The 15,125-nt window shown below is 33.7% G+C and overlaps 3 protein-coding genes across 9 annotated transcripts; 1 reads left to right on the forward strand and 2 right to left on the reverse strand.

Moving 5' to 3' along the window:
- Positions 1-1,547: 1,547 nt before the first annotated feature.
- LOC120266962 (glutamate--glyoxylate aminotransferase 2-like) lies at positions 1,548-6,827 on the forward strand. Of its 6 annotated transcripts, XM_039274626.1 has the most exons (14): positions 1,551-1,882; positions 2,747-2,883; positions 3,134-3,199; positions 3,510-3,627; positions 4,240-4,321; positions 4,428-4,515; positions 4,631-4,789; positions 4,961-5,134; positions 5,235-5,366; positions 5,474-5,539; positions 5,708-5,772; positions 5,890-5,981; positions 6,095-6,251; positions 6,444-6,827. In XM_039274626.1, exons 2-14 carry the CDS (start codon positions 2,767-2,769, stop codon positions 6,571-6,573), a joined length of 1,446 nt encoding a protein of 481 aa, XP_039130560.1. In that variant the 5' UTR covers positions 1,551-1,882; positions 2,747-2,766; the 3' UTR covers positions 6,574-6,827. The 6 variants fall into 6 exon arrangements, with proteins under 6 accessions (XP_039130556.1, XP_039130555.1, XP_039130559.1 ...); XM_039274622.1 differs by having other exon boundaries at positions 1,548-1,882; positions 2,728-2,883; positions 5,708-5,981; XM_039274621.1 differs by having other exon boundaries at positions 1,548-1,882; positions 5,708-5,981.
- Positions 6,828-8,127: 1,300 nt separating this feature from the next.
- LOC120267416 (protein yippee-like At5g53940) lies at positions 8,128-11,055 on the reverse strand. Its single transcript, XM_039275053.1, has 5 exons — positions 10,885-11,055; positions 9,861-9,904; positions 8,831-8,939; positions 8,442-8,494; positions 8,128-8,363 (listed from the first exon to the last, which is right to left on the reverse strand). Exons 1-5 carry the CDS (start codon positions 11,017-11,019, stop codon positions 8,267-8,269), a joined length of 438 nt encoding a protein of 145 aa, XP_039130987.1. The 5' UTR covers positions 11,020-11,055; the 3' UTR covers positions 8,128-8,266.
- A 344-nt stretch (positions 11,056-11,399) lies between these two features.
- On the reverse strand, positions 11,400-14,349 carry LOC120267417 (protein yippee-like At5g53940). Of its 2 annotated transcripts, none has more exons than XM_039275055.1 (5): positions 14,201-14,349; positions 13,203-13,246; positions 12,214-12,322; positions 11,766-11,821; positions 11,400-11,683 (listed from the first exon to the last, which is right to left on the reverse strand). In XM_039275055.1, the coding sequence occupies exons 1-5, from the start codon at positions 14,291-14,293 to the stop codon at positions 11,617-11,619; spliced, it is 369 nt and encodes a 122-aa protein (XP_039130989.1). In that variant the 5' UTR covers positions 14,294-14,349; the 3' UTR covers positions 11,400-11,616. The 2 variants fall into 2 exon arrangements, with proteins under 2 accessions (XP_039130989.1, XP_039130988.1); XM_039275054.1 differs by having other exon boundaries at positions 12,214-12,343.
- Between the last annotated feature and the right edge of the window lie 776 nt (positions 14,350-15,125).

The following is a 15,125-nucleotide window of genomic DNA, read 5'->3' on the forward strand; positions in this document are numbered from 1 at the left end:
TTTTGGTGCTTACATGTATAATGTTCAGGTGTACTATTTTGTTTCATGTACTCTGATGACCACACGATAATTTAGCCTACTTTAAATTATATATAAAATATGTATATGTACATACCTACTCCTATAGTAGTTTTTATATAATTTTATTCATATATATATATATATTGAAAAAAGAATAAACTATGATTTTATTAAAAGAAAGAAAGCAAGTAAATATTTTAAATATAATTTTTTTTTAAATATTTAAAATTGAAAAATATAAAAATAATATAACCTATTAAATATTAAAATTTAATAAGTGTATATGGCAATATGCAATTCTATAATGCATCTCTCCTAGTGATTGGGAGCTCATTCACTTTAGTTTGACACAACGACCAAATGTAGTCCTTGGTTGATAATTTTTTTAAATTTCTATGAACCCCATCTCTTTTTGTCCATACTTTCTAAGTCTTTATATATTTGTACTACATATCATTGTCCCTTTTCTCTTAATTTTACAAATACAACAAGAGTATATACAGTATATATATTCTTATATAACAATTACAACAAGAGTATACTATATATAAGAATTTGATCTTTCAACTATTTCATCCTCTCCCTGGATTGCATTTACAATCAAAGATCTATTATTACTACTGTATTTTGTAAGAATTGAATTTATGGTTTTTAAATCTCTATACCAACACTTCTATACAGTGGGCCAATGCTAAGAAGCTTTTATATATATATATATATATATATATATTAATATAAATATTAAAAAAAAATTAAGCTAAAAGATTAATAGTCTAATGGCACGGGTCCGATTAAACAAGGCAATGGTGTGGAGATTAAGAGCCATGCATTTAAATCACACTTAATATATTAATAGTAACGTGTCATTGGTTGTGGATGAAGGTTTACAGTCTGAATCCTACATTATCCGGTAAAGACACACGGTGCCAATCACTCTATCTACCAGTGCATTGGCATTTGTAAAAAAATAACAATAATAAAAAAAAATACTCTTTCCGTTATTTTTTACTTGTCACATTTATCTGATTCACACCAATTAAATAAAGTTGATTATCTATATTTTATAAAAAAATCCATTACTTTTCAAAACAACCTCTATTTAAAACTTCATTAAGTGGAATATATAATTTAATGTTTAGTTGATCAAACGTATTGAAAATTATACAAGTACATTAAATTAAAAAATAAAATTTAAAAAAAATTATTTGATACTATATAAAATTTTTAATGTAAAGAATATTAAAAAATTATAAAAACATGACAAGTAAAAAGGAACGGAGAAAGTATATTGATTCTATGTTATTATCAACAAATTTTAATAATAAATGAAAACGAAAGAAAATGTACAATTAATGTGATTATTCAATTTTAAAAAAACCAACATCATTGATCAGCCTAATCAGCTGAACGGGCCCACAGAATATATCCTACGTGGCAGCGTTTGGTTGGTCCAATCTTGTGCAGCAGGCTAGTAAATAGTAAATACCGTGGTCTTCAGGGAAAACCCAGGCCATTGTTTTTCTTCATTCCAGACCCCACGACAGCGACGACGAACGCCGCCCCTCACCAAGCGCTTCTCTCCTTCGCTCTCCGCCACTCCTCACTGTAGCTCTTCTCCTCCTCCTTCCACCCTTGCTTCCATCGCTCGATTTGGATAGCGTTTCCCCATCTCTTCCTCTCCTTGACTCTTCCTCTCTGCCCCCCAATCTGTGGTCGTGAAGCCATTATCGATTTTTAAGAGGATAACGGATTATATAGCCCACAAACAAGTGGCCATCGTCGACCTAATCCGTCCTTCGATCTACTACTACTCCATTATTGTTTCGCCTCTTGGTCTTCCTCTCATCTCCCTCCCTCGCTGGTTAATTCTTCTTCTTCTTCTTCTTCTTCTTCTTCTTCTTCTTCTTCTCTTGTTTAGGTCTCTTTTTTACTGCTTTTCCGTTTTGGATTAGTTTGTGCTTTGATTGAGCTTATACTAATTTCTTGTGTGTTTTTGTTATCAAAAGTTTGGTTTTTTTTTTGTCCATCTTGTTTGGTGGAACACTTGTTTCTATGATAATAATACATGATTATTTGGATGTTGTTATTATGTTTCACTGATTGACTCCTTGTTTTCCCCTCATATGTTCCACTGATTGGCTTGGTTTAGCATGAATAGGACTTTGTGCATATCTTTGTTCCTTGTTAGTGTTTAAGGGCTGGATGCTTGACAGCTTATTGTATTCTTTGCAAATATATACTTGCTAAAAGGCACGTTTTTTTTTCTCATGATACACTTAGATCAATGTTGCTTATGTATTTATGCTCCAGTAATTCGCTTGTTCTTGTATTGACGGGAGTTATGCTCATCTTTATTCATTGGTAGTGTTTAATAGCTTGACAATTAGCAATTTGCGTCATTTAAGATTCTTCACTAGTATGGAATCGCAGTAACACTCTTTCTTCTCCCACAGTATAATCGATGAGTCTTTTAGCGGCTGTGTTCATGTTCTCACTTCTCTCGTGCTTTTTCAGTGGTCAGTGTCCATGCTTTACTGTCAATGGACCACTTGTTTTTCATTATACTCTAGAAGAACTTTTAGCTGCTATTTGAATGTTGTACTGATTGTGCTCTTGCAGTAATCAATGGCTGTTCATACTTGTTTTGAAATAGTTGGATACTTTGTGATATATGTTTTATTTGGTTGTCAAATGCTGCATCTGAAGATTCTCTGGTTTCCATTAGAGGTGAACGAGTAAGTCATTATGGCTCCTAGACCACTGGATTATGAGTCAATAAATGAGAACGTCAAGAAGACGCAGTATGCTGTTAGAGGGGAGCTCTACCTACGGGCTTCGGAACTTCAGAAAGAGGGAAAGAAGGTAAACTCGGTTTCTGGATGATGTCTGAAATTTTACTCTTGTTTGGAACTTAGGACAGGTTGTTTTCTTTTCAGTTTCATCTGTAGAGTCATAATTTGTACTATTTTTCTTTGCTGATTTTGTTCTAGCATACTGAGACTGCTTGTTTGTTTTGAGGTTATGATCTTTGTAGTCTCAGGATCTTTGCTTTCTTGTAAAGGCGGGTTGTATTGTATTAGATTTTTGATAGCTTTCCTCACATTTCTGGCAGATTATCTTTACAAATGTTGGCAATCCTCATGCTTTGGGTCAGAAGCCACTGACATTTCCTCGCCAGGTTCGTGGTTTCAACCCAAATAATTTTCCGATACACTAGTGATTACTGTATATGAACACACTCATTTGTTTTTTTTTTTTAATTTTTTAATTTTTATAAATAACTACCTGGGAATTTAATTAATGCTTGATCAACCTTCTTCATTTCTCCTTTTGCACACTTTAATGATGCCTGTTTGTGTTGTTCATACTTAAAATGCAAACCTCAGAACATGCCATAAGTACAACTATTCAAAGATAATAACGATGATACTGAAGTTTTGCGTGTTGTTTGTCAAAGTTTTCCTTATATGATGCACCACTTTCTGCAGGTGATTGCATTGTGCCAAGCTCCGTTTTTATTAGATGATCCCAATGTGGGGCTTTTGTTCCCAGCAGATGCCATTGCAAGGGCTAAACATTATTTGTCTCTGACTTCTGGTGGTCTAGGTACTTTGTTTACCCAGTTTTAACTGTCAAACAAGGTCATGAGTCCTTTTTTTTTTTGTATAGTTCCCAATATTTTTTCAGAATATATTAAAAATATATTTCATTTGCCTTTTGTGTGCTTTTGTAGAATCAGTATATTTTTGGCTACACTGCAAGTTTATTAAGCCTTTTCAAGTTGGCAGACAATTTCACATGGCCAAAAATTGCATTCATTTTCTCTGTTTTTCTTATCATTGATGGTACAGTTGTTAGGTCTCTTGTTATGTGCTATGCTTTTATTCCATTTTATATTTCCTGAATTTCACTCTTGTATACAACTATAGATCTTAGCATCCTCCTATTGCAAAGCTTATTTTTGGTGCAAACTAAATGAATTCTGTTGGTTATGTTGTGAATGATCAGGAAGGCTCTCCTTAGGATAGAGAGATGCCTGTAGGTTGTAAGTTTAGAGTTAAATTCTTCTGATCTTAGTAATTTAATTGAAGTTATAATTTTGATGTGATGTTCTTTTACATATTTTACTTTTCATTCAAAGGGGATTCTTGAATTATCCGGTGCTCCAGCAGGGGGAACTCTCCAAAGATAATCCTGATCGTTTGTTTTGCTGATCAGGTGCATATAGTGATTCTCGTGGCCTTATTGGAATAAGGAAAGAAATTGCGGAATTTATTGAGAGACGTGATGGGTACCCTAGGTATTTGCTTTGGTTTTAATTAATTTTAAAGAGGAATGTAATTAGTCCTGGGGATACAGATTAAAATGCCATAGTCAACTAAATTGCATGATTCTGGTGATTTCAGTGATCCAGAGCTTGTATTCCTCACTGATGGAGCCAGCAAAGGTGTCATGCAGATGCTAAATACCATTATCGGAAGTAACAAAGATGGTGTATGAGACTCGGATACAATTACATTTGATAAATTAGGCTTTCATCCAAGTTATCGAAGTTGATTTAGCTCAATGATGTTCGAATATCAAACACGCTTTATTGGTGTATTGGCAGATTTTGGTTCCAGTTCCACAATACCCACTTTATTCAGCTGCAATAACTTTGTTTGGTGGTTCCCTTGTTCCATACTTTTTGGAAGAGGAAGCAAATTGGGGCCTGGACGTAAATAATCTTCGACAAGCAATAGCAGGAGCAAGGTCAAGGGGAATTACTGTAAGCACTTAAACTATTTGTTTTTTTATCTTATTACTTCCATGTATTCAAATTATGTTTATTGTCAGTTTAACATTAGTATAATGCCATCATAAAGAAATTAATGATTAGAAGAACTTACAAACCCCCTTAACATGTTAGCTGATACTGTGGCCCACTATGTGTTCTCAGGTTAAGGCTATGGTGATCATAAACCCGGGAAATCCTACTGGCCAGTGTCTTAGCCGAACTAACATACAAGAACTGTTGCAATTCTGCTACCAGGAAAATCTAGCTCTGTTTGCAGATGAAGTGTATCAGCAAAATATATACCAGGATGAACGGCCATTCATCAGCGCAAAAAAGGTACAATTAAAATTCCAGAAAGAAAGGGCGCTGCAGTTATATTTTTCAAAGACTAGAAAATTGCTGTTCTCTGAAAGTGAGTTGGTTTTGTTATTGCAAGGTATTGTTTGACATGGGTCCTCCTATCAGCAAAGAACTCCAACTAATTTCTTTCCATACTGTGTCAAAAGGATATTGGGGGGAATGTGGACAGCGAGGAGGGTATTTTGAGATGACTAACCTTTCTCCTCAAGTATGTTACACTTGCAACTTGTAATTTATATGCCTATATTCATTTTAATTTTGAAGTGTTATAGAAATGCAATTATTCACTTGGGTCTATATTTCTGTCTTGTGCAGACAGTGGATGAAATTTACAAAGTATCTTCAATTTCACTCAGTATGAACGTCTCTGGGCAGATCTTTGTAAGTAAATGTGCTTTCTCCAAAATGATATTTTAAGTTTAAGCATGCACATACTTGGACTTGTTATTGTTTCTTTTGATTACATTTTTTTTTCCTTGACATGTTCTTCTAGCCATGAATTTTCTCTTTCCTCCTTATGCATTAGATAAACTGTGCTACTTTTTTCAGTTAGGGCTGATGGTTAATCCTCCCAAACCCGGGGACATCTCATATTTGAAGTTCAGTATGGAAAGGTATGAAGAACTGATTATCTCTTCCAGTAATCATAATGACTCTTTTTTGATGATTGATTGCGAGGTTTTTATCTTCACATATGTGACTGTAATTAACATGCATTGTTACCATTGCAGTAAGGCAGTGCTTGAATCTCTGAGGCGAAGAGCCCAGATAATGACCGATGGCTTTAACAGTTGCAGAAACGTTGTTTGTAACTTCACTGAAGGTACATTAACTTATCGTCTTTTCTTTGATGTTTTCCAGCTTCAATTACTTTCAATACACTACAATTTTCATTACAACCAGCTACTAACAAAAAAAAAAAAAAAATTGTTTCAGGAGCTATGTACTCATTCCCGCAAATTCGCTTACCACCAAGGGCTATTGAAGCTGCTAAAAAGGCCGGAAAGGTTCCCGATGTTTTCTATTGCCTAAAGCTCTTGGAAGCCACAGGAATCTCTACTGTCCCCGGCTCCGGTTTCGGCCAGAAAGAAGGGTATGTTCCTTTGCTGCTAAATCCTTATTCCATTCCACAGTCCTTATTGAACACATACAAGAGTTTGGAGTCAGCACAAGCTTGGCTTGATGGCTCCATACTATATATAAAAATTGGGCGAGAAACAAAACATAGACTTGAGTTGAATGAATACATTTTGTTATTAATTTGATCTCTTTTTCAAAACAACAGGGTTTTCCATCTGAGAACAACCATATTACCAGCAGAGGAAGACATGCCTGCAATCATGGCAAGCTTCAAGAAGTTCAATGATGGATTCATGGAACAATATGAAGATTACAGAGGTTATTCAAGGATGTGAGTCTGTACAAGAAGCAGCCTCTTGAACATATTATTATCTAATATAGAAGCCATTTCCATGAGCCTTCTATTCATGTCATTGACACTCATAAAGAGAATGCTTATCATAATATCCAATCCACCACCACCACCTCCACATTATTTTCCTTATCTTTGTTGGCAAAGTTGAATATAATCTTCTTCTAGTTTCATGTTTACTATTTGGAGACAAAAAGTGAAGAATGTTTATGGATTTTCCCTTCATTTTTCATTTAATCCCGTCTTTATCTTTGTGTACGTGAATAATTTAGGGGTGTTGGTTGCAGGTAATATTAAATTACCTTTGGAATTTGAACCAAGTGATATTATACAGTGTGGGTTATTAGGTTACTGGAATACGATAATTTGATCAATATTAGTGGGAATGTGATTACTAATTCAATAAATAATAATATCATTTTTTAAAAGTTTTATTTTTTTTTCTCATTATATCGTTGAAATTTTATAAAATTTAAATTCTATAAAACCTTTAAATATTAATTTAAAAAAAAATGATTGTATTTTTGAAGTTAGTGATAGAATGTTGTTAATTACTTCTATAATATTTTAATAGCTTGTTTTGAAACTAGAAATTTTTTTAATGCTAAATGTTTGAATGAAGATAAAAATAATTTAAAAAAATTTTTTTTTCAGATATAAAATTTGAAAAAAATATTTTTTTATTTAAAACAGATGAGTAATATTATATTTTTCAGCTAACGAAACACAGTATAGTATGCAAGGTAAAATTGTGATTATTGGATTTTAAATCTGTGACCACCTATATATATATATATATATATATTATTATAAAGAAGAGGGAAAAAAGTAGCGGCGGATTCCAGTAAAACAATGGGAAGTTCACGCAAGTGCGACTCTTTATCTTGGAGCGAGATGCCTTTGCGTGCTCGCGAGCGTGTTGCTTGGCAGAGCCCTTCGGCGCAGTGATGAGTAAAGAAACCTTATCTCTATTTTCATGGCGTGCACGTTAAGCTTAATCTTTTTCCCGTTTTTTTGGTTCTGGTTCTGGTTCTGGTGTGTAATTAACTTTCTTGGGACTCGTTGGGCTGAAAAGATCAGTCATGGTCCCTCTGCAACTAAATCTGTGTTTCAACCTTCTTCACCTTGCTTTTTCTTCATATATATTATATTTTTCTAAAAGTGTAAAACTATATGCATGCGTGTCCATAGTTGTATGTATGTATCATATGGGAGAGGTTATTGTAATTGGTGCACGTTTAAAGTAAAAAATAAAATAAAAAAATTGAATATCAAAGCCCAGGTCATTTCTGCTTTGAAGAGACAAAAAAGATTCTATTAAATGAAGAAAATAAAAATTATTATATAAAAATCTATAAAGTGAAATGTCTCCCTGCATTAAAAATACATCCTTTTTGTGGGATAAATCCGAGCAATTTTTTATTTTTATTTTTATTTTTATTTTTTCTTTCAAATAAAGATTTCTGGTTGTTTTCTGTCCGTTCAATGGATTGAAGACTTGAATAACTGATGCACTTTTTAAGTTTGTAATACACACATCCATTAACAACAGATACAAAAACATTTACATACCATTCATTACTGGGCTGGGACAATACAACAACAGTAACACTGTCTGCTACTCATAGTCTGTATGGCAATTACTGCATTTACATACAATGAGATTTATATGGATGCTAGTTATTATCATCTATGTACATGTTTTCATTGTGGTCAACAGGGTGGGCAGTGTCAATGTAGTAATGTGAATCAGGTCCATCATCAATCTTTCCCCTGTACAATAATACAATGTTAGTCTAGTTCTTTATTTTCCTCACAGATGATATCAGTAAGAGTTTTGAGGAAGAACACCTTTCCAAAACAAATTTACCCTCATACTTTTGAGTTTTCTCGCGCGCAGACTCCTGTAGGAATTAGCCAAACAAGAGTTAAGAGTCACATTGTTCAAAAGTGGTATGACATTAGTTGCAAAAATGCTTGCGCTAACAACCTTCGTCTAGTGTACAGAAGATTTCAAAGCGGTCGGGCTTCAATCGAAACAAATTGAATTACATGTATAAAATGAGTGAGGGTAAAACTTTGGTGCATGTGTGCCGGAAAAAGTCATATTATAGAGTCATGCTGGCCCAATATTGCCAACAAAAATCAGAGGTGATGTTTCATCTAGCATGCATAAATTGACAAAGTATCATGATAAATGTTGTGTAGGTAGTTTGTCATATAAAGACACGGAAGCTTACATATTTCCAACCAACATTTTGGCCACAGGAGCAGCAGAATATGTCCACTATTGTATGCATTCCTGAAAGCATCACCCTCTCCTCCTGATCTCCAAATGAGACATTTGATCTGACATGTATAGACAATCTTCTCAGGGTAGAAGAGAAAATATATTTGCTCTGATTTAAATGTTCTGTATTTTAATCTCTCTTGAATAAATAATTAACAATTCCACAAGTAGGGATTGATTAATAAATTTACAAAAAGTATTTACCTTACCTGATCATTTTTCCTCTAATATTCACTGCCAGTATCACAGTAGATCAATCTTAAAAGATACTGGTAATTGTGAATTCATATAGAAAGGTAAGTTGTCATTTTATCTGTTTTTTTAATTTGTTTCTGTTATTCATGTCAGGAAAAAGCGAAGGGAACGGTGTCAACATAGAAAAATAGGGGAAAAAAATCTCTAGATGAATGTCATAAAAATTTGTTTTTCCTGGTTGACATGGTCAGACAGAAATAGCTATGCCAAATGAATTGTTTACTTCCGTAAAAACTTTGCAAGGTTGAATGTGCTATACCAGTCCTGTATTAAGTGTGTCTAGGTCAAAATAAAATAACTTGCATTCGCTTGTGATTGTACACAGCCTAACAGAAATTTTCAGCCCAGAAAAATTTTACGAAACTAGTCTAGATGTCCTTTTCCGGTTTGATTATAAACCTTACCCTTGGAGATAAAGATTTGACTATGTCATCCAAACCCTATTTCATGGAGTTGATCTTTAGGTATAAGGTTGTTGTTTTGAGCCATGGGTGCAATGTTTCCTAGCTTTGTGATCAATTACTTTACTTACATAATTACACAATGCACATCAGCGAATCAAGATGAACATTTTTCACAAATTAGTTAATTGGGTATCTAACTCCATTCAAATAAAAGAGTACAAACAGAAACGAATGAGGGCTATAAGAGAAAGTTTATGAGCAAGTCAGCAACCAACTTTCACAAGTAAAAGCCAACAAAGGACTTGAGAGCAAAACACTTACACATTACTGAAAAGAAATGCCTTCCCAGGGTGACAATGAAAAGCCTGAAAGTGATATTAATGCAAATTAATCAGCAACAAATTTCTTTCATCTCAATAGTAAATTTGGACAGCTTAGCAAAGCCAGCTACATGAATAGGCCACAACAGCACATAAGCTTGCCAAAATTAACACAACCACAAAGAACCAAAAATAAAGCGAATATTCAATTATCTTAATAACAGTGATGAATTGACAATGGGAAGGAGGTCCTCAAGCTAATGAGTTTGTTCTTTGTTGTTACAAACAAACTAAACAGTCAATCATGTCATGTCATGTACTTCATTCTTTATTGCCTCCACTTCTGATAAAAACCAAAAAATGTCACTTTCAATGCATCTTCCGTAGAGTATGTTTAAATCAGCAAAATCTTATCCAGACAATAAATAGGCAGAAAGATCTCTATGCTGAGAAGGAATTTAAAAGCATATCTCACTCCTGTTCACCAACTCTCCAAGAATTGCAATAAGTTCTCAAGCTAGAAACCAATGAAAAATTTTAATTAATGGTTGCGTGCTTAGAATTCGTCTTGAGCAATCAACTTACCTTATTGTCCGAGGAACTGTAACCGGATTAACAACGAAATCATGACTTCAAAAATTTTTCAAGAATATTTAAAAAAGGCCCACATCAACCCAGAAGCAAATTCTTATTACAAATACTTGCACAACATCTCAAATGCTAATAAATCATTTTCAAGCTGCAAAATATGCAAAAATCAACAAAAAGTTGATTTTTTTTTTTCTTCATAATGCAACCAATACACCCTCATAGCGATCCAAGACAACCTCAAATCAACCAAACAATTCTTCATAATAATCCCCAACAAAGCACACAAAAAGCATCAAAATAACACGCAAAAACAATTAAAATTAGTTGAAAAGTCAAATTAAAACCAGGAAAAATAAAAACACAAAACTTCAAGAATCACAGCAAGAAACCAGAGAAACCAAAGTGATATCAATTGATAATGAGAAGAGATAAACCTTGGAGATGAGATCCTCAGCTAAAGCGAGATGAGTGCCACAAACCCGGCATCTATAAAGCTTTCCATCCAACTCGACGACGAAAATCCTACCCATTTCTACAGAGGAAAACCTCTCCAGCTCTAAAACCCTCATTCACCGACCGAACTCCATTGTTCCTCTTATTCTTTTTTTTTTAATTTATTTATTTTTTTCGAAGAATTGAGTACTTTTACTTATGACCCCCTCTAAAACTTTCCTTTTTTTTTTTTCATTTTAACCTTAGCTTATCCAAAACCCTTCTTAAATTATTATTATTAGATATAAAATGGGGAAGCGACAAAGAAAATGAAATTTATCAGATAGGACTCTCTATAAAGTGAAGAGTCCTTGTCTTCCAAAACGTTTGTTTTATGGAATAATTCCCAACCATTGTATTTTGTGAAGATGGACATAAAAACATTTTTGGATTGTTTTCCTGTCTTTTCAAGAGATGGGAGCAGCCTAGACATACATACATAACCCACTTTTCAAGAGACTTAGTAATTCATGCACATCTTCACAATATAGTTTGTAATAGACACATCCATTAATAACAGACACAAAAACATTAACATACTTTTATTTGGATAAATACAGCAACAGTAACATTGGCTGCAATTTAGTTTGTAAGCTGATTACCACATTTACATACAAACAAAGATAGCTAATGAGATGCATATGGATGCTAGTTATCATCATGTATGTGCATTCTTAAGAGTCAACAGGGCCGGCAGTGTCAATGTTGTGTTGTGAATTAGCTCCATCATCAATCATTCCTCTGTAGAATAATAAAATCTTGGTTGAGCTTTTTTTTTTTTTTCCTTGCATATGATATCAATAAGAGTTTTGAGGAATAAAACCTGTCCAAAATAAATTTCCCTTCCTTGAACTTTTGAGTTTTATCGCGGGCTGATTCCTGTAGGAAGTAATAAAAAAAGAGATAGCGTCGCATTGTTCATAAGTGGCATAAGATTATTGCAAAAAAGCTTGTCTAACAATAAAGCTTGTGAAAACAACCTTAGTCTACTTTACAGTGGATTTCAAAACACTCAAGACTTCAATCAGCAAACCTCTAATAGCAGTTCAAACTCAAAGCATGCCCGGTGAAAATAAATTAGCTTATACACAAATGAGTGAGAGTAAAACATTGCTGCATGCATGCTGAAAAAAGTTGTAGTCATGCAGGTTCAAAATAGCCAAGAAGAATCAGAGATAACGTTTCATCTAGCATGCATAACCTGACAAAGTATCATGATAAATGATGTGTGACATGTGTCGGTAGTTTGTTATAAAGACATAGAAGCTTACATATTTCCAACCAAGGTTTTGGCCACAGGAGCAGCAGAATATGCCAACTATTATATATATTCCTGTAATCAGCATCCTCTCCTCCGGAACTCCAAACGAGACATTTGATCTGACATTTATAAACAATATTCTAAAGGAAGATGAGAAAATATATTGCTATGATTTGAATGCTTTGTATTTTAATCTCCCTTGGATAAATAAATAATAATACCACCAGCAACTGAAAAATAAATTTACCACTAGTGTTTACCTCACCTGGCTCACCATGATCACTCTTACCCTAATATCCATTGCCACTATCACACTAGACCAATCTTAGATGAGACTGTAACTTTTGAATTCATATAGGAAGATAGATTGCCAATTTATCTGTTTTTTCCCCCATTGTTCTTGTCAGAAACAAGGACAAGGGTAAAGGAACGGTGTCAATATAAAAAAAGAGAATTTTTTTTTTAACGAATATTAAAAAAAAAAAGAAAAAAAAAGAGGCATGGTCATACAGAATAGCTATTAAAATGAATTGTTTACTTATGCAAAACACTTCTGAGGTTGAATGTACTATAGTAGTCCTGTGTTAGGTTTGTCCGGGTCAAAATCTAATAGCTTGCATTAGCCTGAGCTCATACTCAGCCCAACAGGATTTTTATGAAACTAGTGTAGATGTCCTTTTTCAGCTTGAGTACAAACCTTATTCTTGGAGACTTTGACTATGTCATTCAGAACCTATCTCATGGAGTAGATCTTTAGGCATGAGGTTGTTATTTTGAGACATGTGTACAAATTTTTCCAGCTTTGCTGATTAATTGTTTTACACAATCACACAAGGCACATCAGTAAATCATGATGATACTTGTTTCGCATATTTGTTCAATGGGTTCTAACTCAATCCAAATAAAATCAGTTCAATTGGCTCAGAAAGTTATTAAACAAGTCAGCAACCAACTTTCTCAAGCAGGAACCACAAATGGAGTTGAGAGCAAGAAACTTACACATTCCTGAAAAGAAATGCCTTCCCATTGGGACAATAGTAATCCTGGAAGAGATGTTAAGGAAAACTAATCAGAGACAAAATTCTTTCATCTCCATGGAAAATTCAGACAGCTTAACAAAATACACTACATGAATAGGACACAACAGCCCATAAGAATGCTAAAATTAACAAAAACATGGAGAACCAAAAAAAGCAAATTCATCTGCCTGAATAACAGTGAAGATTTGACAATGGGGTTGAGTTCCTCAACCAAAAAAGTCCATTCTTTCTGATTACATAAACTAATCACTTAATCATGTCATGCACTCTACTCTTTATTGCCTCCTTCGCCTCCGAGAAAGCAAAAACTACACTTTCATTGTATAATTATTAAAGTAGCATGCTAAGTCACTATAATCATCATCAATGATTAACAGTCTTATCCAGATCATAAATATGACAAGAAGGAATCCAAAAGAGAAGCAAATATATCTCAGTCCTGCTCACAGACCCTCCAAGAATTGCAATAAGTTCTCAAGCTAGGAAAACATGAAAATTTAATGGTTGTGCACTTAGAATTCGGCTTGAGCAACCATCTTAACTCATTGCCATAGGAACTGTAACCGGATTCACAACAAAACCAAGAATTTAAAAAATATTCAAGAATACTTAAAGGATCCCACATCACAGCGTCAATCTACAAGCAAAACTCTTAGTTGAAAGTACTTGCACCAAAATATGCAAAATCCCCAAAACTAGGATTTTTCCTTTCTCAAAAATACAATCAATACACCATCACAGTGATCCGATATCATCACCTCAAATCAACCAAACAATTAATCTAGAGCTCCTCACAATAATCCGAACAAAGTTCACAAAAAGGCATCAAAATCACACGCACAAACGAATGAAATTAGTTCAAAAATCAAACCAAAAATTCACACACAAACTTCAGGAATCAAAGCAAAGAAACCCAAGCAACAAGGTGATATCAATTGATAACTAGAAGGGATAAACCTTGGAGATGAGATCATCAGCTAGAGCGAGATGAGTGCCACAACCGCGGCAACTATAGAGCTTTCCATCCAGTTCGACGTTGACCTTCTCCATCTCCGCCCAAAGCTCCCTCCATTGTTTGTCCCTTTTATTATGCTTTACTTAAAAAAACGTTTTACAGGGACCCCCTCTAAAACATTGAAATTTATTTTTTTAGCGCCATTTTTAGCATTTTGTCTTTTCATTTCAACCCTTTAACTTAATTACTTAACCAAAAATCCCTTTGTAAATTATTATTATTTCAATCAATAAATGGCTTAATTAATTTGTTTTATATTTTACTCAACCTAGAATAATTATAAATTATATATAAGTCAACCGAGATTAATTTGTTTTATATGAGTCCTCTGCTCCTCTTGGCTCTAGTAGGCCTTTGCTACCAAATGGTAATCTTACTCAGCGCCTCCTTCACCCTACTCTTTGTTGTTTTCGTCCAGCTTTTTTTCTCTTTCCTTTTTTTCTATTCACTTCTTGTGAGAGACTACTGTTTGCTTTTCATTTCTTTAGTGTTTATTGTTTACTTTTTCAATTTGTATTGTTTATTGTTTGTTTTCTTCGTCTGTACTGTCTTTTTGTTCTTTACTTTTTAATAAAGTGATTTATCCATTTTTATCAAATAATAATATATATACATAGATATATCTTATTAGGTCGACTTACGGTTTTCCACATTTAAACATTTGTTTATTTGTGTGGTTCTGTGTGGAATAAATTAACACCCGAAATATGTTACATTATTCATATACAAAAATTAATGCAATTGTTACATTTTTGTATTTACAAATTTATCTAAATAATAATAATAATAATTAGTGGAAATTGCCAAAAAAACCCTTTAAGTTTGTAAAATTGCCAAAAACACCCCATTAGTTTTTGCAATCCCCAA

The sequence above is a fragment of the Dioscorea cayenensis genome, chromosome 8 (assembly GCF_009730915.1).
Source record: "Dioscorea cayenensis subsp. rotundata cultivar TDr96_F1 chromosome 8, TDr96_F1_v2_PseudoChromosome.rev07_lg8_w22 25.fasta, whole genome shotgun sequence".
NCBI lineage: Eukaryota > Viridiplantae > Streptophyta > Magnoliopsida > Dioscoreales > Dioscoreaceae > Dioscorea > Dioscorea cayenensis.